At 38.7% G+C, this 23,051-nt stretch overlaps 1 protein-coding gene across 1 annotated transcript in view; it reads right to left on the bottom strand.

The window, feature by feature from the left end:
* Positions 1-23,051, bottom strand: part of WARS2 (tryptophanyl tRNA synthetase 2, mitochondrial) — an 80,055-nt gene that overhangs the window by 9,375 nt on the left and 47,629 nt on the right. The window contains exons 3-4 of the mRNA XM_021003145.2: positions 15,620-15,700; positions 13,938-14,023 (exon numbers count right to left, since the gene is read on the bottom strand). Of these exons, the coding sequence (XP_020858804.1) occupies positions 13,938-14,023; positions 15,620-15,700 (167 nt within the window). The remainder of the gene's footprint in view (positions 1-13,937; positions 14,024-15,619; positions 15,701-23,051) is intronic.

Genomic DNA, 23,051 nt, shown 5'->3' with positions numbered 1-23,051 from the left:
TCTTGGAGGATGACTCCAAGGGAGCTTTTGGAATAGTTAACTTAAAAAAAAATAGTTAACTAGTGTCATTTGAAAGACAGCTGAAGCTTTTTCTGCCAGAGCGCTCCTCATTTCTTGGTGAACTGCCCACAGATTACAGATAACAGATAACATGAGTCCATTTGGATATATTTAGTAAGAGTAGGAGGATAAAGAGGAGAAGGTGGTAAGTTTAACTTTCAAGCAGAACAGTAAAGATCAGTCTGTGGTCTAGAGAGATAATCTAGAGACTTCATACCCAACCTCAGCAAGTCATCTCATCAATTTATGCCACTGGTCACAAGGAGTGTCAATCTGACACAATTCAAACCACAGACAGTAAAGCGTCTATACCAATACAACACTAATATTGCATCTTTCAAAACATGAGGAGAAGGGCAAAGAATGGGTTTTGCTAGCACTAAGTAAAAAAGATTACCTGGAGATTAATACTAAGTTTTAACTGTTTCATAAGATGCCCTAAAACTGAAGGGTGTGTTACAAACCATAATGCCTTTTAAAAACTCATATTTTTTACTATCATGTTCTATAATCACATATACTTTTCCACTTGTTTTCTTGTTTATAGTAGGTTTTGTACTTATTCTTTGCATAACTTCATAAAAAAGCCACTGTGGTCTTATATGGGCCCAAAGCACATTTTTTAAATCAAATTTCCAAACGGTGGCAAATTGTTTTCCCTTGAGAGTGGATCTAATTTTTGGAAAATCAAAAGTCATTCAGAGCCAAACTGGACAAATAGATAGGTGATGAGGCTGGATAATCCTGTTTGGGTCAAAAAACCAGGTGGGATTACCAAACAATGTGTGGTAAATGAAGGGGCTCTGAAGCCCTTTGAAAGTGTGTTCAAACCTATTGTGAGAATTTCTGCATTCCTGGAAGGAGTTCAGAGCATCCTAAGGTATCTGCTTTGTTGGGGACAGGACTCATTTTGAATGCATATATTTTAGAATGTTTGGTTTAAAAGGGTGGGGAAAGCACGTCATTATATAACAGTCACATAGCATGGCATAGTGAAAAGAGCAGTGGACTTGAAGTCAGGAAGACAGGTTTAAATCATACTTCAGACACTTATTAGCTGTGTGAACCTGAACAAGTCACCTAACTTTTGTGGGCTTTAGTTTCCTTATGTAGAAAATATGGGGGTTACACTCAATAGCCTCCAAGGTTACTTCCAGTCCATTTAGAGCTATGATCCTATGGTCCTATCTATAAATACATTCAACTTTTAGTTATCTGTGCTGAGAGAAGACACAGAGATTACAAAAAGTATCACACTCTTCCCAATAATTTCCATTTGGGTTTAGAATGCTGTTAGAGAAACACACTCAATCAGAGCAGCACTCACCCCTTTTGTGCCTAGTATTACTGTCTTTATCATATTGTAACTCTTCTTCTTTTTCCTCTAGCACAAGGCATGCAGACTGTACAAAACCATTTTACCACAGAGTACAGACATCTCAAGATTCAAGTGATACACAGAGATTATTAACTCACTACATACTTCACTTTGGTACTAATTAACGTGACTCAGGCTTTTATGGTTAATCTCCCTAGTTCAGCCTTCTGATTAAGTCCTTTTTTCTCCCCCCCTGGATTGGGATCCATTTCTTGGTTCAAAACCAAACTCTTGATGATGGATACTGCCCAAAGAATTTTTCCCCAAACAGGGTCTCTATTTCCTGATAAACAAGAGAAGACAATGGTCCAAGATGGGTTTCTCCGAATCCTGTCTCAACAGTTTTTCTAAAAGTTATTTTTTTTTCATAATTCCTTTCCCTTTAACATGAACAGCTCCCATTCATTTCGTCACATTGGTTTGTTGGTACTATAAATGCACCCAGTCATGCTAGAGGAGGAAACCCTAATGCATGCTAGTAGAAGGGAAAAGGCTAAAAATACAAGGCTAAAAAATTATTGTTGAAATCCAGAAAGCAGATAAGTTGAAAGTGAATATAGCATATTATGGATATATGGAAGGTAGCAGTCTCACTAGAGCACAAGAATTAAGCACAGTAGAGACTACACGGTGCATGCAATCACAGAATTTTAGGGTGGGATGATTTCCCCCAGTTCTCTGTTTCCCTTTTTGTTTTTGCTGAATATCCTGTTTCTTTAGAATACACCTTATCCTTCCAGAGCTATATTCTAGACATGGGGCTTATCTCCCACACAGCCTCAGTGATAGCTATGGAGTCTCCTTATGTTAGGACCCCTAGTCCACCTTGCTTGTTACTTATACTTTGTGCATTTGTGTATAGAGATTTGAGGCCATGTGTTTAATTACTGGTTCTCCTCCTGGATTTTATCTTCTGTTCGTCTCAATTGCCATTCTTTTTCCTACACTGTAGTCACCCTCTTTATGGTATGGATATTGACTGGTTTTCTCTTTTCTCTTCCTTTGCAGTTTAAAGACATTTTGATTAGCTTTATAAGACTCCAGACAAATAATCTTCTAATCAGTCCTTGTTAGGCTGAGAGAAAGCCTGAAGGGTCTATGAAGAGACATCATGGAGGATCTGTCTGTTGTTCTGATGAGTAACCACATCCATCTGGAAGTTCTTTCCCATGATGCAAGTTACAACCCATCCATGCCTGCCTATTGTCTACAACTTTCTCCTGTGTTCTCCCTGAGTTAACTCAAGGTTGCTCACTCAAAGTGGTAGAGACTTTCTTTACTTTCTCTCAACAGTATGGCCACCCATTTGTTATCCCTCACCCTTGTTATACGACCAGCTCATTTTCTTTTCCTATCATACATTTCCCTCGTGACAACTTAAACTTCTGTTCTTCAAAGTTTCTTAATAGTTCTACATAACCACCACATACTTCTCCATTACCCTGTGAGATACAGATTTTCATTTCTTCAGAGAATGTTGTATTCCATATTTCACCAGCCACAGAGTAATTACTGGTAGAATGTTGGTATCACAAAATGGGTTTTTGTGTCTGGAGTCATTAAAGGAACCCTGCAATTTCCTGAAGGCAATGAAACTGATTCCCTGCCTTCTGTTTAATTTTGGGCCCAATATGTTGTCCATTTGTACTGTTTGTCTCACAGACTCATACACAGATGGACAAGCTCGTTAAGTTGTCCATCCATAACTTATAATTTGGGCAACAATCATTCTTCATCCATTTGGTCTTTCTTATGAGCATAGTCCAAACTCTTTTGAATCTGTATGAATCTGCTCCAGGAAGCTTTGCAGCATTCTTGGGCTAAATGTAACTGTCACAATGTCATTCACAAACAGGAGCAGCTGGAGGATTGTACGGGGACTCATTCTTGAAATCTGTGCTGGATGGCCTCCAGACAGGAGCAAACACCTTCAGTGAACACGTCTCCCTGTTTTACGTCTTGCCTGACGTTTGGCAGCAGAGGATAACTAACAAAGTTATCTCCATTGTTATATCATCCATGGAACCTTCAGTGATTCTGATATATAGATGAAAGACACCTTGTTGGAAGAGAAACTTCAAGAATCATTCCCCACCCTCTCATAATTAACAAACAATAAGCACTGTGTGACCTTACATTCTCCACATCTTTCAGTGAACTGTAAAAGGTAAAAATGAGTGCCATAGCAGAATACAGCTTGTGAAAGTCTGTTTCTGACTAATAACCCTGCTGAGGATGTAAATGAGTCTCATGAAAATTCTGCATAAATTAGAAAGCAGGCTTACAGTTTGGTAGCTATTCTATTCTCTCAGTTGCCCTTTCCCACTATTTATAAAGTCTAAGGTTTTTTTTTCCCCCCTTACTCCTTTGGTATCTTCTTCAGATACCTTGTGAGAAGGTCCCTCGGGGTCCTCACAACTGTGTCACTTCTAGCACAAAGCTCCTCTATGCTGGCTGCTTTCCACATCTTTGTTCTTTTTAAAACCATTTCTATTTCACCCATAATCCCATCTGGGGCTGTGATACTAGAATCTGAGTGCGTCCATTGTCTCTGATGGCAAAAAAAAAAAAGCTTGTTGTCAAAATCTTTGCAGATATTTTCCATTTCTTTCTATTTGTTGTCCTTCCATTTTTGTTCTTCAATGCCTGCAGAGTGAATTGGCTTAGTTTTATCACCAATGCTTTTGCACTACATGTCCCCTATGCCTGGAATGCACTCCCTCCTCCCTTCTTCATAGAATCAGCCTTTTTCTTCAAGATGCTTTCCATCAACTGCTAGTGTCCTCCCTTTCAAACTACCTTGAATTTAACTAATTTGTATTTATTCTCTTTATACTTCTTCTATACATACTCAGATATACCTTTGTTGTCTCCATCATTAGAATGTAAATTTCTTGTCTGTAAGGATTGTTTCATCTACTATGTACCCCTGACAGCACAGGACCTGGCACATATCAGGTGCTTAGAAAATACTTGATTGTGTGATGGATTGATCCTTTCAAGTTTTCTTTAAACTGATCGTACCTTCCACTCCTTATCTCTGATTTATGAGATAATTCCAATTATATCATTCATTATCCTTTTTCACAAGATCTTACAAACAAGCTTATATTCTAAACCAGTGTTGCCTTTGGTTCATTAATTCCACATATTTTGTTTGTACATAGTTATTTAGAAGTTGTCTCCCCCATTAGAATGTAAGGTCTTTGAGGGCAGGGGCAATGTTGGGTTTTTTTTTCTTTCCTTGTACCCCCAGGGCTTAGCACATATATGTCCAATGAGTGGACACACTGCTGTAGGAACTGAATCGTATAAATCTTGACATTCTTGCTACAAACCAAGCCTTAAGAAAGAAGTCTTGGCTAAGTAGAAGGATAACTCATAGACTTCCCCACTTGGTGGGGAAAAAAAAAACCAAAAGGAATTGCTAGAAGTGGTTTTCTCAGACATCTAAAGTCAAGAGGAAACATTATTTCGTTGGACTTTTGGTCATCCCATATTGCAGTATTGTTAAATACTGGAAAAAAAAATTTATCTTCAAAAATCTCTCCTCCAACAAGGTATAAATGCTTAATAAATGCTTGTGAATTGACTAAGCTTTGGCTACTATATCTCTTCACTTGGCAAATAAGTCAAGTGTTTGCTGACTAAGATACTTTGGTGGTTAGTTTGATCTTCTTATGGCAGCTGATTTACATTGGTTAATCTTCTGCATAATATTATACCTTGCAATATTGTCATTTCTGTTTTCCACTGCCTGTTTTTCATTAACAGTTCCTGGTTTAAATAACTCAAGATTGAGCTGTTGTAATACTGTTTCATCTCTACTTCCTTCTCTTCCTCTTTCTTTCTCTACTCTTCTTTCTTCTCCTTCTCTTCTTTCTTCCTTTTGGTTTGGTTTACAACAAGGATGTCAAGATTGATTCATTTCCTCCAGTAGTACATCCATTCATTGACCCCTAGACAAGGATGTCACTTTTGGAATATTAGCAGCCAATCTCAAGCTCAGAGCTAGTTTAAAAAGTGCATACACAAGATATAACAGATACAATTGTCAGGGCTCTGTTTATTGTTGTGTCCTAGACAGTTCTGAGCTGAATTAGGGATATTGCTCAATGAGTGTTAAGTAATAAAAATATTCCTTATTATTTTATTTCCTCATATCTAGTGCCCTGTTTATGATCTAAAGTGCTCTTCTGGCACACAGACATACAATCCCCATTTTGGAAACATTTCTATTCTTTGACCAAACTTGACTTCTCCTTTTGGTAATTATGGTAAAATTGACAACCAGAGGTCAGCATGAACTCTCACAATTTCAAATTAGTCTGCAGGGCAGGTTAAAAAGCAATTGCAGTAGCCCATAGGAAATCACAATGGCCTGAAACTAACACAGAAAAAACAATGACTATAATCAATACACTTTAAACACATCACAATGAATATTTCCACATGTCAAAATGGTTCCAGATTCACAAAGCAACCAAACTGAACAGAAAACACATTTAACTTTTATAACAACTCTTTGGGTATCTTTGCCTGGTATCTGTTTCTTGCCTCTTTTCTTACAATTTTTCTGGCTTTTGTTTTTTAAAGGAAAAAAATAACAACTAATCTTTTTCACCTGGTCCTACTACACATCACGGCCATTTCATCTTATTTTAGTCTTTTTTGCCCCTGACCTTTCCTCCCCAGCTTCTGCTATTCTTTTTACCTCCGACAATAGATGTTGGCCCTCACTTGACTGCTTTTACACTTAACGTTATTTCAGTCTGTGTTTAATCTCATGCTTGTGTTTTCAACCTTTCTCCCTGAGCTCTTCCTTTTACCTCAGATGTTTTGGCTTTACTCATCATTCATGTGTATTATTGCATCCTAGGGGTGCCAACCATGACATCTGTCTTTCCTTCTGTATTTCTTTCACTCATCCTAATTAGGTTTTTAAAATTTTACCATAACATAAACATTTCCTCATCTGGATGTGTGGCTCTGGGCAAGGCAACTCTCTAAGACTTTAAATTTCAGAGAAGGTGCTGGCCTGCATTGGTAGAGTAAGTTTCCTCCCCTAGGAGCTCCCTATGCCAGTGAAATCATAGGTTCAGTCCTTATTCCTCTCGTTCCTTATTTCCCACCTGGCTGCACTACTTTAAGGTTTGCAAAGCATTTTACGCTCGTGACAACCCAAGGAAGTAGGCATGACTGCTATTATTCCTATTTTATAGATGAGGAAACTGAAGCAGCACAAGTTACGTGACTTGCCTAGGTCACACAGCTGTAAATGTCCATAGGGCACACTAAATGTTCACACTAAGTCTGGCACCAACATAGTGATCCCCCAGGTGGGGGAAGGGGATGCCAGGCTCCCCAAGGAGGGCTGAACTGGCCCAGGTCAGACATGGAGCAGGTCCAAGCTCCCATGCTGATCAGCAGTGGGGTTGGGCCCATGAAAGGCCCCTGTACTTTCAGCATGGGTGAAATAAGGAGACCTAATCTCCTGGAAAAATAAAATAAAATAAACATAATTCTGAGAAGAGATCCAACATACTAGACTAATAGCGGGATCTAAGAGGTTAAGAACCCCTGCTGCGGCTGTTAATATTTACAACCTAGGAGTCCTTCTCAACTCTGCCTTCTCTCACTTCCCATATGAAATTGGATGTCACGTCTTACCTATCCTCACCATCTGTTGCCGTCATTTCCATCTCTCTCCTTATACTTCAACCACCCCAATCTGGGCTCGGACCCACCTCTCACCTGAAGTATTGCAGTAGCCTCCTAATTGCTCTACTCTCATGCAACCTGTCTCTTCCCCAGTCCACCTTCCACACAGCAGCTAAATTGCTATTGCTAAAGCCTAGTTCTGAGCATGTCACTTCCCTGCTAAAGAGCCTTCAGAGGTTCCCTGGAGCCTCTGGGATAAAATACAAACCCTTTTCATGGTCACTTATAAAGCCCTTCCCAATCTGGATCCAGTTTCCCCTTCTAGGTTCATCATACATTACTCTCGCTCAGTACTCTATCTGCTAACCAAACTGGTTCACTTGCTTTTCCCTGTACACAATATTCTGTCTCCTGGCTCTCTGCTTTTGCCCAGGTACCCTTCTCTCCCTCCTTCCTTGCCTGGTGTGCTCTTCCTCTTCATCTCTGCCTCTCAGAAGCCCCTGCCCCAATCAATATATATTTATTTGTCTACATCCTGTATTTACCTATCTTTGAATATGAAGCAGCACCTCAGCAGAAGCTAAATCTCTTCAGGGCAGGGATTGTCTGTTTTTTTATTCCACTTCTCAGCAAGAAGTCATTGGTGGTAATTATTTTCTATATTTCTACATTCTATATTTTCTACATATCAGGCTACTGATAAGTACCATGCATCTGTCCCATTGTCCTTTAGACCATTTACAATTTTGACTCTTCTGAGATCTCGCTTTATCCATGGTTCACAGTCTTACAGCTTCACTGAGAGAATACTCATGTTAAAGACATGGACTTTGAGGGCAAGGAGCAGGTAGGTTTGAGATCATCTAAAATGCTGCGTAATTTCCTAAATTTGACTTAGCTCAATCTTCTCCTACATGATTTTGGGCTCACCTCACTCTTTATTTCCAGTACCTGTCCAAGATAAATACAGATATAGATGTACTACCCAGTGGTCTGTCCATCCAGCTGCCTGCACCAAACTGGGCAATAAGCATTTTCACTCGTTTTGTTTTCCCAGTGTGTGGATGACTAAACCAACCTTCTTTTTCCCAAGATACAGCTTAAATACCACCTTCTATGTGAAGTTTTTCCTGATCTCTTCAATAGCTATTGACTTCTCTCCCTAACCATCTTTTATTGATTGATTCTGTACATATTTATTCTACATATACTCAGACAGGTACCTGTTGCCTTCTCCTATAGAATATAAGCTTCTTGAAAATAGAGATTTCATTGTTTGAATTTGTATCCTCAGTACCTAGCATGGTGCCTGAGCACATAGGAGATATTTAATAAATGTTTATTGATTAACTGATTGAAAGTGATGGTTCTTGTGTCAGAAGACAAGGGCTCAAATTCTACAATTGTTGCTTACTACCTGAATGGCATTGGGAAAATAGCTTACCCTCCCTGGAGTTCAGTTCCTTAATCTGTGGAATGCAGTGAGTAGACTAGATGCCTCTGAGGTCCTTTCAGCTCTGTACCCACAATCCCCTAAATTAGTATGGCCCTGAGTTAAGAATGATTTCTGCATTTTTAAATATAACTTTATTTTAAAATGTAAAAACAAATAGGCAACAGGCCAGATTGGGCCCTCAGATCATAGTTTGCCAGTCTCTACTATAAAATCTCAATACATGCTTCGATAATACTTAGTGACCTCACTTCAGTGTGAAGCAAGCATAGTAGAAGATAGGGAGATTTACCTTGGGGAAGAAAAATAAAGAAAGATGAAGAAATAAAAGAATGCAAAGGCTTGTAGACTACACACAAACATCAGATTACACAAGATGAACACTTCAAGAAGGATGTCAAAAGATGATGGACATGGTGAACACCAAAACAATGTCATCAAAATTGAAAAAGACTTGTTGGAGACTTGAAGCCACTCTGGCCTTCACTTATCATGCTTCTTTCTGTACAATGAGAGGGCTGGCTCCTTCCAGTTCTAACACTGATTTCTCAATCATGAGGTTAGGGAGCAGTTGGAGAAGGATAGAACTCTTTATGCTAGAAGGAGGAGAAAATTTCTCTGGGACTATGGGATACAATTACATTTGTATACTGGCAATGACTTTTGAAGACTTTGAGTTATACCTTGTATCTTAATACATATGTAAGAATCAAGTGTTCTCAGTTCTGCAGACATGAGACATGAATCAGGTCAATGAAAGCCAGTACAGATGCCTTTCACAACCATAATATTTCCTCATGCACACATTTATGCATGCATGCCTTTGTAGAGGAGGTAGAAGCAAAGAAAAATGCAGGGAAGTTTTGATTTTATTTTGAAAAGGAAAAGGTCTAAACAACAGAGTGGGTCACATGAACAGGAGATTTTAAAAAAAATTAAGTTCTTTTAAAGATTGAAAGAAGCTTAACTTTAGTAGAAGAGTTTATCTTATCTTTGAAACCCAGTATTTATTCAAATGGCAGGAGAAAAATAAGGGCTACTGTAAGAGCTGTATCTTCAGATTCAAAGCTCTGCTCAAGCTATCACAACTCAAGGCAGCAGTCCCTAACACAATGATTCCAGGTCTTAGGAATTCCACTATCTATAAGACCTCACTCCAGTCCAGGGCTCTGCAGAGGGTTCTATAAAACAATTTTCAAAAATCTTTCCTAATTTTGCTTGGAAAACTCTTTAATTTGTGGAATCATAAAATTTAGATCTGAAAGGATCTTAAAGGTCATCTAAGGGGCTGGTAGGGGTCAAAAAAAATTCTCATAGTATAACCTTCTGAACAGCTACATCATATTATACAAGGTATCCCCATATTCTTAATGCAGTTTTAAACTTAAGCTTAATAATGTAGATAGGAATATATATGTACCCATATATATATATATATATATATATATGTATGCATAAATATATATGTCTATATTTATATCCATATTTGTATTTAAGGGGCACAGTAGACAGAGAACTGGATTTGGAATCAGGAAGACTTGAATTTGAATCCTGCCTCAGAGACTGGCTGTGTGACCCTGGGCAAGTCACTTACCCACTCTGAAACTTACGACTTGAATTTGAATCCTGCCTCAGAGACTGGCTGTGTGACCCTGGGCAAGTCACTTACCCACTCTGAAACTTACGACTTGAATTTGAATCCTGCCTCAGAGACTGGCTGTGTGACCCTGGGCAAGTCACTTACCCACTCTGAAACTTACTTTCCTTATTTATAAAATGAGGAGCTGGAGCTGATGTCATCTGAGATTTCTTTCAGATCTAAATCTTCCCCTTAGGCACCCCCTTTCTTGTTCATTGATCTCAACAAATGCACGCTTGTTCATCTGCTTTTAAGGTGATTTTTGCTTGGTTTTAGGGGAAGGATAAGGAAGGAGAAAAGAAGAGTAAGAAAGGCAGAATCCTGATTGGATTGGGGTCTCACAGCATCAGACTTAGCATTCACTAGTTTACAGGCCTAACAGTCCTATGCTAACTCCACAGGCTCTGTCACCTCAAGAGATCAAGCCCAAGTTTCAGGCTAGACTGCAGCAGTCCTAGGAAGGCCCCCGACTACCTTAGGTCTTCTCTGTGTTCTGGAGAGATTGCATAAGATTATAGAACTGGAAGGGGCCTTAGAGGTCAATTAGTCCAGCTTTTTCATTTTATAGAGGAGGAGGCCAAGGCCCAGAGAGATTAAGCTTCTTATCCAAGGCCTCTCAGGGACTGTTACAAATTGAGGATTTAAACCAAGATCTTCTTACTCCAAAATCCCATTTTTCTCCCTAACTATAGCTAACTTCACTAGGTCAAGGGAGCTATTGAAGGAACAGGTGAATTCAAGGCATTCACCATAGGTCAGGAAAGCCATGGGTTCAGGCTAGCTACCTCAGAACAGCATGGAACCCTTTTCCAATGGGAAGGAGAGGTTCTGTGCATGCCAGGTCTATACCCAAGGATGATTTTTTGGTATACAACATAGAAATATTTTCAGGACTCTGGTGAGGTAGGTAGGGGATTGGCACCAATATCTCTCTTTCCAGAAACAGGGATATAAGATAGAAAAGGAATCTGACTTGTCTAATACTCTAATGACTGGTCAGATTATTGAAAATGAAGAAAGGAAAACTCACAAGAGATAAGAAACGCTTGTTAAATCCTGCTACTGGGTAAAGAACACGGATAACATTTTATCTTGTATCTATGTTGCTTGTACATAGCTTTTTGCATGTTGTCTCCCTCATAAGAATGTGAGCTCCTTGAGGGCAGGACTGATTTTTGCCTTTCTTTTCATCCCCAGGGCTTAGCACAGTGCCTGACACATAATGAATGCTTGTTGATAACAAGGGATTATGAAAAAATACCACGTGTTTCTCACGACAAAATCCCTCTTGTGAGATCCCTGCCTGTCTTTGGAGGCTGAAAGATGGAATCGTTATTGGCAAGTGACACTAATACCTGGGGGACAGAAGTGTAACTTTAGGGCCTGGCAAGGATGGATATCTGCATAATAAGACAGTATGAGCTTACTCAACCATGTCTACAGTAAATCATAAACAGATGTGGTAACATCTGTTATAATTTTTTTTTAAAGAAAGGGGAGGGGGCATATTCAGAACCTCAGTCTAAGTCTCTGATCAAGAAAGACTATGCCAGATTACGAAATTCCAGGTAGCTGACTCTTGCCAGTCTTTCTGAGATCCTCCCCCCTTCCTTACTGTTAATTAATTAATTGCTCTCGGTGTCTGTGCATTTTTGCAGACTGGTTTCCCCATGCCTGGAACACTCTCTGCCCTAACCTCTACCTCTTGTTCCCTTCCAGGCTCAGCTCAGTCTCCATCTCTTTCAAGTGGTGCTTCCTGATTTACTGAGTTATTAGTGTTCTTCCTGACTCCCACCTCCCCACGTCACTATGTATTTATTTTGCATACATAGCTTGTATTTACTTATCTGAACGTACTATAAGCCTCCAGTAGACTACATATTCAGTCTCATTGTTGTGTCCCCAGGTGATAAGCGCCTTGCAGTACTTGGCATGTAGGCACTGAAGAAATACTTGTGGACTGACTATTCTATACAGCTTGGTTCCTAATTACATTTTATTTAGCACTTTAACATAAATTGTTCTAGCCTGGTTTCTACTTGTTTCACATATGCCTAACTAAACTCTTTATGGACAGTGCTACAGGACGAGAGTCTAATAACCTGGGTTCCAGTTTGAGTTCTGCCCCTAAATAGCTGGGTAAAAGAGGGAGGTGGGAAGACAAACAGAGTAAATTTAACCTTTAAGATCCTTTCTGGTTTTTAAATTCTAGGGTTGTAGCAACCACATCATATGCTTTTTGGGACATCCACAGGACTTGGCATAGTGCCAGGCACATCATGAATGTTCGATAAATACTTCTTTCTCCCTGCCTTTGGGTCAATGGACTCTCCCATTACCATCCTTGAATCCTTGAGAATTCACTACTTTTACGGTTTCCCATATTTTTGTACTGGAATTTCTTCATTTTAGTGATCTTACAAATAAAGCCTTCATCACAGAATATAAAGATAATCATAAAAGATGCCTAAAAATATTTGATACTCTAAACAAGCAACTTCACTAAGGAGCCTGTTCTTTGGCCCCTATTTGATTCCCTTTGCAGACCAAGAAAATCTGAATTATTGAGGGTGAGTCAGAATCCATGTACTTAAGTGGAAATATAATTCTTAGGTTACAATCAATATTGAAATAGGACCTCTATGCCCGTGGAGACGCATCTATCATTATGTCTAATCACCTGGACATTTCTAGAATAGAAGCAGAGGAACTCTTCACTAATATAGCTTGGATTACCCTGTAATATGACCCAATACAGTCAGTCGGGGCCTTCTCATACTATCAACTCAAAGCTATTACATATTCCATATTCAAAGAACTAAAATTGCCCCCTATTGTGTCTAATGAAAAATCATTTCTACTGGCCACTCCAAAAGACATGAAATATGAAGTATTATTTATTTTAGTATTCCTACTTATAGAATGGTTAGAGTTCATCCTACACTGCTAAGACTGCAGTGGACTCAGGATACAGGTTATTAACAGGATTGCTTTTTATTTCTATATAAATGTTGACCCAGTGCTCTTTAAACAAGATTAATTCATTTTTTTGGAATCCCAACCATGTGAGGAGAATAAATATTAAGAACTGTGGGGGGTATTCAGTTGAGGAAACTGAGACACAAAAAATGTCATTTGCTGAAGGCCACACAGAGAATCAATATTGATACATTTTTATTAATAACAGTGATTGAATAATAATTAGTGAGGCAGCAAGGCGGCATAAGGGATAGAGTATTGGACCTGGAGTCAGGAAAATCGGAGCTCAAATCTTACCCTAGACACTTACTAGCTGTGTGATCCTGGGAAAGTTACCTAATCACTGTCTGCCTTAGTTTCCTCATCTGTAAAATTGGAGTAATAATAGCTTCTACCTCCTAGGATTGTTGTGAGGATCAAATGAGATACTATTTATAAAGGGCTTTATAAACCTTAAAGCATTATATAAATGTGATCTACTTAATGCTAATATTGGGAAACTGGATTGAGACAGCTCAATTTATTTCATGCACAGGACTGAGTATTCTCTAATTTAACTTATACTAATTCAGAATGAATACGAACTAACACCTATATACAAAAATAATTCAAATCTCTAATCCCTATTAGCAACCCGTCCCATGGAACTGCAGTGCCTATTCACATATTTATAGGAAACAAAACACCAAACCCTTCAGTCTTCTTATAGATTGCTGATAGAATAGACACGACTGTATGATCCGACTTCCCACCCCTTACTTACTTACTTGTATAACAGAATGTCTGCAGCTTGAAGTACAGGGTATGTGAAGAGACCCACTGTCCCCTCTTGCTTCAGGCTAGCCCTCTTAGTCTGTGAGGAAGAACAAAAGCGTAAAAAATGTTCAGACATCTACCTAATCATATTATTGAACTATGGACATTTTCACGCCCAAGGAAACAGCATTGTAAAGAGGAAAGAACAGAGGAGTAAGAATAAGGAGGCTTGCGTTCTAGCCCCAATTCTGTTACGTACTCTCTGTGTGACCTTGGGCAGATCACTTAATCTTTCTGAAATGCAGTTATTTCAGTGGTGAAAATGGGTATAATAAACTTTCCTGCTTATCTCACATGTTTCTAGTACAAGAAGCCAGGGAGATGTGAATGAAAATTCTCTGTAAACTCTGAGGTGTAAATCAAATGTAAGAAATCCATTCAATGAGAACTTATTAATCAGCTATAGTGTGCCAAGCACCGAAGATACAAAACCAAAAATGAAGCTCTTTCTGCCTTTCAGGAGCTTATGTTCTATTGCAGGGAAACAACACACACTTGCATAAGCAATACAAAATCTATAGAGCCCACAGAGGACGTAGGGGAGGATATGGATAAGACATATAATATGCAATCTTTCCCATAAGAGAAAGTAGCCATCTTGACAGGATCCCAGATACACTGACATATTGAAGGAGAAATGCCTTATGGGGTAATGAGCTGAGAGATAGTCAGGACTGATGAGGAATACGGAAAAGGAGAGCTGAAGAGTGAAGAAGTGATAAGCACCATCTCAGAACTATCAAGGGGGAAGGCACTCTGATTTGAGATGATGAGAACCATACTGAACCTTAGGGCTTCAGTGTTCTGCCATTTTGTTTCTACCCAGGGATATGGAAAGAATTGGCAACACTGCCTCTTAATTGAGCACTGGCACTTCAACATACTGTTTGTTTTTCTCTGTGTAGTTCCTGTTTGGGAGTATCAGTTTCAGAGGAAACCGTGGCAGCCCTGAAAGTTCGCAAGGTGGAAAGATGCCTGCAAATGGGATCAGTGTTGACATAGTTGTAGGCTCTCTAATTTTAGGCTATCATATTGCAAAAATAAATGGAAGTAAAGTGCTGTGAATTATCCCAACTTAACTTATTTAGTTGAGCTTCCTTGAGAAAGTGTAGCCTTCATTTTACTGTGGATTTGAACTGTTGCCTGGACCCATCTTGTTTAAATGTTACATAAAAATGTTATTTCCCTTCTTCCCACAATGAACACATTCTTGCCTTGCCACCAATTAGTTCTGGTGGGGATGGAACACAGATTCCAAGGGCAATGGATCCAGACTGTTAATCATAATAGGGAGGGTTCAAGGTCATTAGCAACTCAAACAAAAAGCAGACTCTGGGTCATCCATTCTGAGACTCAGAGTAAGAAAACCATAGATTCATAGAATTGTGAAGCTTGAGGGGTCTCGAGACTCTAACTACATTATTTTAACTGTGGCCTAGAGACGTTAAGTGACAGGCCACTAAAGAACCTGCCAAAGTTAGCACAGCTACTTAGATGAGCTAGAAGCCAATGTTCTTGCGATATGGTGAGACAGGCCAATTTAGTGGGTAAAACAGAAGAATATAGAAAAGAAAAACTTTCATAATGGTGGCATTTAAGTTCATTTTAGGTTTCCTGCTTTGAAAATATTTACCTTCCACTGGGGTAAATTTTGTAACCGTGGCATCCTGACCAGACATCCAAGGATCCAGCCTAATTCTGAGTGCTCTGACACCTAAAGAAAGGAGAAATTACATTATAAATATAGTGAATACTTTAACATATATTAAATAATAAGACAAGGGTAATCAAGCACAGTTATCTCTAAACCCCTAGAATACTCAATAATTGAGATTGCAGAGAAGAAAAAGGGGCTTGTGTGTGTGTGTTTTTTTACTATTACATCTAAATGCTAGAGAAAGGTGCTGGAATGAAAACCACAGAAACTTGAGCCATTTGGTTTAGGAATCAGTCAGAAGTAGCAGAGATGGTGTTCCCCACCCTTAAGGAATATTTCTTTTCCTTAGTTTTCTTTTTCTTTTCACTGTGGCCTCCCCCACCCTCCAAAACTAGTAAGAGGGCCAACTTAGGCTATAAGTCTCTGAGTCTTGTGAGGTGGGCCCCTGTCAACCAGGGAACGGATTGGGAGCTCCTCCAAATTATTTCCCCAAATTCATTGAACTTACAAAGGGGTTCTAGTCAAAAGATTTTGTTAAAAGCTGGAAACAAAGTTGGGGGTGACTCTTGGGTCCAGGACAAATTCCTTCTGATGATCTAGAGCTTTATTTAGGGCAGGGCATCCCATCCCCAGCCCCTGGGATTCCCAGTCCTTCATTAACTGCAGCTTCTTATCCATGTGATTGCCTTAAAAAGCAGAGATTGCTTCCAAGACTGAAAAGTGACACCAAATGTGTTCTTTGTGGGTTTTGTGAAGTGAACAGAGAGAAATGATATTGCCTCAACTCAGGCTTGTTTCACTAAGGAGGATTCACCATCTGGAGTAGGAGGGTTTCTTTTTTTTCCTCCTACTAGCCACAGAGAAAGAAGGTTGTTTTTCACTTGTTTGACAAGGACTCCCTCATAAAGCTATGCAAGTCACTGAGCTGCCTCTATCATCTTCCTTCCAAAGCAGCATTTGGATTTCATTGAGGGCAGTGGCTTTGACAACAATGTCTGCAAATTGCTAACTGCTGCTGTAAACAAACATCTGTCAGACAAAAACTGTGGCCTTGGCTATAGCAAAATATACTCCCGTTAGAAATTAATAAAATAAGAGCTCTACTTGGTATGGAGTGGGAGAGGCTGTGGTGAGGGAGGAGTTGCTTTTTCTTTAATGAGTTGGGTTGAAGGAACTAAAATATGGACAAACAGCCATGGAAATATAGGGGAAACCAAGAAAATTTCCTCCTTCCTGCCTAGATATGATGCTTTATCGATGGATTGCAAAAAGCCACCACTATGTCTCAATGAAGTCAAGTGTTTTCCTTGGAGAAACCTTATATTTGCGCATATGGAATGAAACTCATTTAATATTTTGGGGGGATTCTCTTGGTGTTGCCAAAACAGGGGAAATCAACTTACTTCAAATAATAATCATAAAGAAAAGTAGGCAAAAGGTCAAAGATGACTTTTTTTCTCATCTTGTTTTTCATAACTGTTTAAGAATAATGACATATTATAAGGTTGGTTCCTTTGCTCACTTTCCATTTGATATAAAACTACATATATTTAGATTTCTCTCACAGGTAAATGTGAAATTTTGCTATCTGAATAGAATATTTGCTGAAATACATTGTAAGAACACAAGGAAAATAACAGCAGAACTTAATACACAGAACCAATCTAATGGTTTTGTGAAAAACTACCAAAACTGTTTTAGAAAATGAAGGCATGGAGTTGACAAAGTGACTTGCTGGATATCCACATGGCAAGTTAAAGGTAGTGACTGGCTTATAACTGAAGATTTCTGTTCCCATCATCCTAAAAAACACAGAATCTTGGAAATCTTCAGGTGTTGTTTAGAAAAGACTCTCATAAAAACAAAATATGCATTTGGTTAAATAAGTGATGAGCTATTACTTGGGGAGGAGTAAACTCCATTTTTTTTAATACAGTATCAGTATTTAGTTTAGCAGATTGGGAATGAGCAAACTAACAATTTGAAAAGTGAACATCAAATAGTTGCAGCACATCAGATATAAGGAACTTGTCAGGCCAGAGGTGGGGTTAGGCAACACAGCACAAAAAATGCTATCAAAGAAATGTACAACCCAGGAAAAAAAAAAGATGGACTATTCACAGAGTGGAGAGAAAGAAATGACCAGTGGATGACCCACAAGTTCCACTGGTATCCACACAAATTAAGAGATTTAGTGGAGAGTCTCCAGCAGGTAAATGGACCCTTCGAGGTAGATTTAGGAGAGGATATAGATCAGTGAAGTATAGGCAATTTTGGATGGCTTACAATCTGGACCCTCGGAGGGAGAACTCACACTGATGAGAACATAGAGTCATCCGAGTACCCAGGTGAAGTGTTAGTTTGAATTGTGGACAAAAGGACAACTAACGATATTTGTGTTCTGTCTTCCCCATCAGTGCCTCACATGCGTCATGACAGAAAATCTGCACATAATGACTGTTTGCATTGTAATCTTTGAAATCAATTATAACTGTAGTTTGTGGTTGATTCTTACACTAGACACAGCCTCTGACAATGCCAATGGCTCATAATCACAAACAGGCTGATCTCGAGGTGAAAATGGGAGGGGGAGGGGGGAAATATGGCGACCTAAGAAGCACATCCAATAAAATAACTGGCTCTGATGAGGAGCCAAAGGTTTCCCAGAGTTCAAGTAATGCAGGTCTTCTAGTTCCAAGGACAGTTTTGTGAATAAGAATTAAGAAAATTTAGAACTTGAGAAGATGTTGAAAAGAGACAATTGGGCTGACAAGGGAAAGAGATCCTTCCCCAAACACCTGGGAAGAGCAAAAGAAGCCCAAAACTGCACCTTCAGATCAGATGATGCTAAAAGATACAGCTGCTGGGGATCAATCAAACTCATTCAAGCAATCACCTAGGGCATTAAAACCTGGATGGGAGCCCTCCGATACTTTCTTGTCTCCCAGGACTTGTCTATTTCCTATGTAAATATTATCTTCCCAGGAAGTATTTCCTGCAGCTTGGCTAAGAATACTTGGAAAACTGTTCAGACTCACAAATTCCCATTTATCACTTCCTCTCAAAAACGAGCAATTTCATGCTGAGTTATTTTCACTAGACTCATCATCCCTATGACAAATCTCCTTAGCAGGAACCTTGTTCTGGGATCTGATTTTAATTAAAAGGCTCTTGTATCAACTGATAAACTCTCACACTGAATATATCCACTGTCTTTAACTGGCCCACTTCTGCTTGGTTTTGCCAATATTTATCATCTTTTGTGCACACTTGGATTTCCCCAGACTTTTCTCCCAGTCCAACACGTCCAAAATCTTGCACAGTCAACAGCCTTCACCCACTTTACTCCTAATCAAAGATTACCTTCTCTGCTTTAAGATTTGTTTTTTTTTTCCTCACGTCTTTTCTTCTTCTACGGATCTAAAAAAATCCAGCACAGTTAGTCCAGTTGCCTGCAGTAACATAATGGAATTTAGTGACGAATAATTCAAAATGGCAGACTGAATCTGATAATGGGTGAAGTTACATGTTTGTCATTTGACTTTGGAATCTATTTTCACATTTACATTTTTACAGTACAAGAATAATAACATCCAACATTTACACGTGCCAAGTGCTGTGCTAAGTGCTTTACAATTATCATCTCATCTGATCCTCACAACAACCCTGGGAGGTAGAGCTGTTATTATCCCTATTTTATGGGTGAGTAAACTGAGGCAAATGGAGGTTAAGTGACTTGCCCAGGGTCACACAGCTAATAAGTGTCAGAAGCTGGATTTAAACTGGGGTCTTCCTGACTCCAGGCCCAGCCCTCTATTCACTGCACCACCTAATTGCCTCATCGGAGTATTTCTGATGTTCCTAGGAATTCAAGGAAAACAAAAATAATGGAGTCCTATTACTGGATCATAGAACCCCCTCAATTGTCAGATGAAGAAACTGAGGCCCAGAGGTGGCAAATAACTTGCCAAAAGTCACAAAGCTAGTAAGTATCAGAGTCAGGAACTGAACCCAGGTCTTCCCGACTCCAAATTCAGCACCCTTTTCACAGCATCATGCTGAAGTCAGAAGGTGATAAGAGGCTGCGCATTTCCCTGTGCTAAGCTTTCTTTAAATTATTTCTGAAATCCACTACACGGGAAAAAGTAAAATGTCCCCTAAGCTGAGTCAAGGAACCAGGCTAATCAGACTTTTTTGTCTTATACCTGGAATAGCATTAGTGATTGAGTGTTTTGGTTTAAAAGGAGTTCCACTCACATAATGTATGAGCAGCAAAACCTTAGAAATCAACAGAGCCAATAATTAAGCCATCTACCTTAGGTGCCATCAAAAAAAAAAAATGGAAAGCAAAATTTGCTGGATTACTGACAATCTTCCAGGTAAAAGCTGTTGCTCTGTGGTCATAAATGGATGTTTCACAGGCAGGACTGACACACTTATGGAGCAACAGTTCCATAACAGTTCCAAATAGTCTGCTATTTTAAAAGTTTGAATGACACATTTCCATTGGTACCCCATGTTCTTCTCTTTTATAACCCTGTGAAATGGTTGATGAAAACATTAATGTTTCCTGCCTAACATATTGTGGTACATAAATGTAGTAGAATACTATCCCATAGTAAGAAATTATAAATATGCATAATCCAGAGAAAGATTGATGCCAAGTAAGCAGAGCCACAAAAATCATGTACGTCTGGAACAGTATAAATGGAAAGAATACCAGAAACAATACAAAACAAAAATAAACAAAGAAATTGAAAGCTCCGTAATAGGCTGACTGCCTGAGAATTGGGCTTCGTTCTAAGGATGACAGGAGAAAGCCCCCCTCCCCTCCATTCCTGGTAGAGGTGGGGACCTATGAGTGTGGGCACTGTCCATATGCTACCAGACTGAGGAGACGTGTTGGTTGGCCTCTGCTCCCCACTCCCAGCCCCAGTTCCAGCTTTCTTTTTTATTCTTTGTTATAAGGGAAGCCTGACTGGGGAAATGACACTGATATGAAAACAAAGAGAACAAAATTTTTAAAAATATTATTTCCATTTTACAGAAGAAGGAACTGAGGCCTCCAAAGGCCTCATGATGGAAAATGCTATCCACATCCAAAGAAAGAACTACGGTGTTTGAATGCAGATCGAAGCATACTATTTGCTACCTTTTTTCTTTTGTTGAGTTTTGTTTCCTCTTTCTGGTGGTCCCTCCTATTAGTTCTAATTCTTACTTACAACATCACTAATGTGAAAATATGTTTAATTGGAATGTACATGTATAGCATATATCAGAATGCATGCCATCTTGGGGAGGGAGAGGGAGAAAAGTTTAAAACCCAAAAGCTTATGGAAGTAATTGTTGATAATTCAAAATAAATTAATTAAATTAAAAATAAATTAATTGATTGATTAATTAAAAAAGAAGGAACTCAGGCACAGGGAGATTAAGTGATTTTTCCATGGTCACAAAAATGGCATTGGAGCCATAACTTAGAGCCACATTCCCTAACTCCAAGTCCAGTACCCCCTTTTCACATTCCAGAAGCCCAATGCCCAAATTAAAAAGCTAGAGATGCAGTTCCAATGATACATCTTTCATATGGCTGCCAAGCATATATTTCCACTTTTTAAAATTTTATTAATTTATTTTGATTTATCAATAATCACTTCCATATGCTTTTGAGTTTAAAATTTTTCTTTCCCTTCCTCCCCATCACCCTCCCCAAGACGGCGCACAATCTGATATTTACATTCCTATTAAACATATTTTCATATTAGTGGGAATTGTAAGTAAAAATAAAAAACCAATAGGAGGAACCATCAGAAAGATGAAACAAAACTCAACAGAAGGTAAAAATAAGTGATAGCAATTCTAATTCCATAGTTCTTTCTTTGGATGTGGATGGCATTTTCCATCACGAGGCTTCTGGAGATGTCTTAGATCCTTGTAATGCTGAGAAGGGTTCAGTTTAACAATATTAGTCATGGCATAACGTTGCTGTTATTGTGTACAAAATCCTCTTGGTTCTGCTCACTTCACTCAGCATCAGACCATATAAGTCTTTCCAGGTTTTTCTGAAGTCAGCTTGTTCATCATTTCTTATAGCACAATAGTATTCCATTACATTCATATACCACAACTTGCTCAGCCATTCCCCAATTCATGGGCATCCTCTCAATTTCCAATTCTTTGCCATCACAAAAAGAGCTGTGTGATGAATATTTTTGTACATGTGGGTCCTTTTCCCATTTGTATGATCTCTTTGGGATATAGCCCTAGAAGTGCTATTGTTGGGTCAAAGGGTATGCACATTTTTATAGCCCTTTGGGCATAGTTCCAAATTGTTCTCTAAAATGGTTGGATCATTTCACAACTCCACCAACAATGCATTAGGGTCCCAATTTTTCCACATCTTCTCCAACATTTATCATTTTCCTGTTTTGTCATGTTGGCCAATCTGATAGGTGTGATGTGATACCTTAGAGTTGTTTTGATTTGCATTTCTCTAATCAATAATGATTTAGAGCATTTTTTCATATGACTATAGATGGCTTTAATTTCTTCATCTGAGAACTGTCTGTTCATCCTTTGACCATTTATCAATTGGGGAATGGCTTGTGTCTTATAAATTTGTCTTAATTCTCTATATATTTTAGAAATGAGGCCTTATCAGAGACACTGGTTGTAAAAATTCTTTCCCAATTTTCTACCTTCCTTCTAATCTTAGTTGCATTGGCTTTGTTTGTGCAAAAACTTTTCAATTTAATGTAATCAAAATTACCATTTTGCTTTTCATAATGTTCTCTATCTCCTGTTTGGTCATGAATTCTTCTGTTCTCCATAGATCTGATAGGTAAACTATTCCTTGCTCTCCCAGTTTGCTTATAGTATCAGCCTTTATATCTAACATGAACCCATTTTGACTTTATTTTGTATATGGTGTGAGATTTGGGTCTATGCCTAGTTTCTACCATACTCTTTTCCAGTTTTCCCAGCAGTTTTTTTCAAAGAGTGGGTTCTTATCCCAGAAGCTGGGGTCTTTGGGTTTATCAAATAATAGATTACTATAGTCATTGACTACTGTGTCTTGCATATTTAACCTATTCCACTGATTCACCACTCTATTTCTTAGCCAGTACCAAGCAGTTTTGATGATTGCTGCTTTATAATACAATTTAAGATCTGGAATTGCTAGGCCACCTTCCCCTGCATTTCTTTTCATTAGTTCCTTGATATTCTGGACCTTTTGTTTTCCAAATGAATCTTATTATTTTTTCTAACTCTATAAAATAATTTTTGGTAGTTTGATTGGTATGGCACTGAATAAGTAAATTAGCTTAGGTAGAATTGTCATTTTTATTATATTAGCTTGGCCTACCCATGAGCAACTGATGTTTTTCCAATTATTTAGATCTGACTT

The sequence above is a fragment of the Phascolarctos cinereus genome, unplaced genomic scaffold (genome assembly GCF_003287225.1).
Source record: "Phascolarctos cinereus isolate Bilbo 61053 unplaced genomic scaffold, phaCin_HiC Scaffold_5;HRSCAF=322, whole genome shotgun sequence".
NCBI classification, from domain to species: domain Eukaryota; kingdom Metazoa; phylum Chordata; class Mammalia; order Diprotodontia; family Phascolarctidae; genus Phascolarctos; species Phascolarctos cinereus.
Note: the sequence above shows the minus strand (reverse complement) of the source record. Positions and strands in the feature narration are given on the sequence as shown.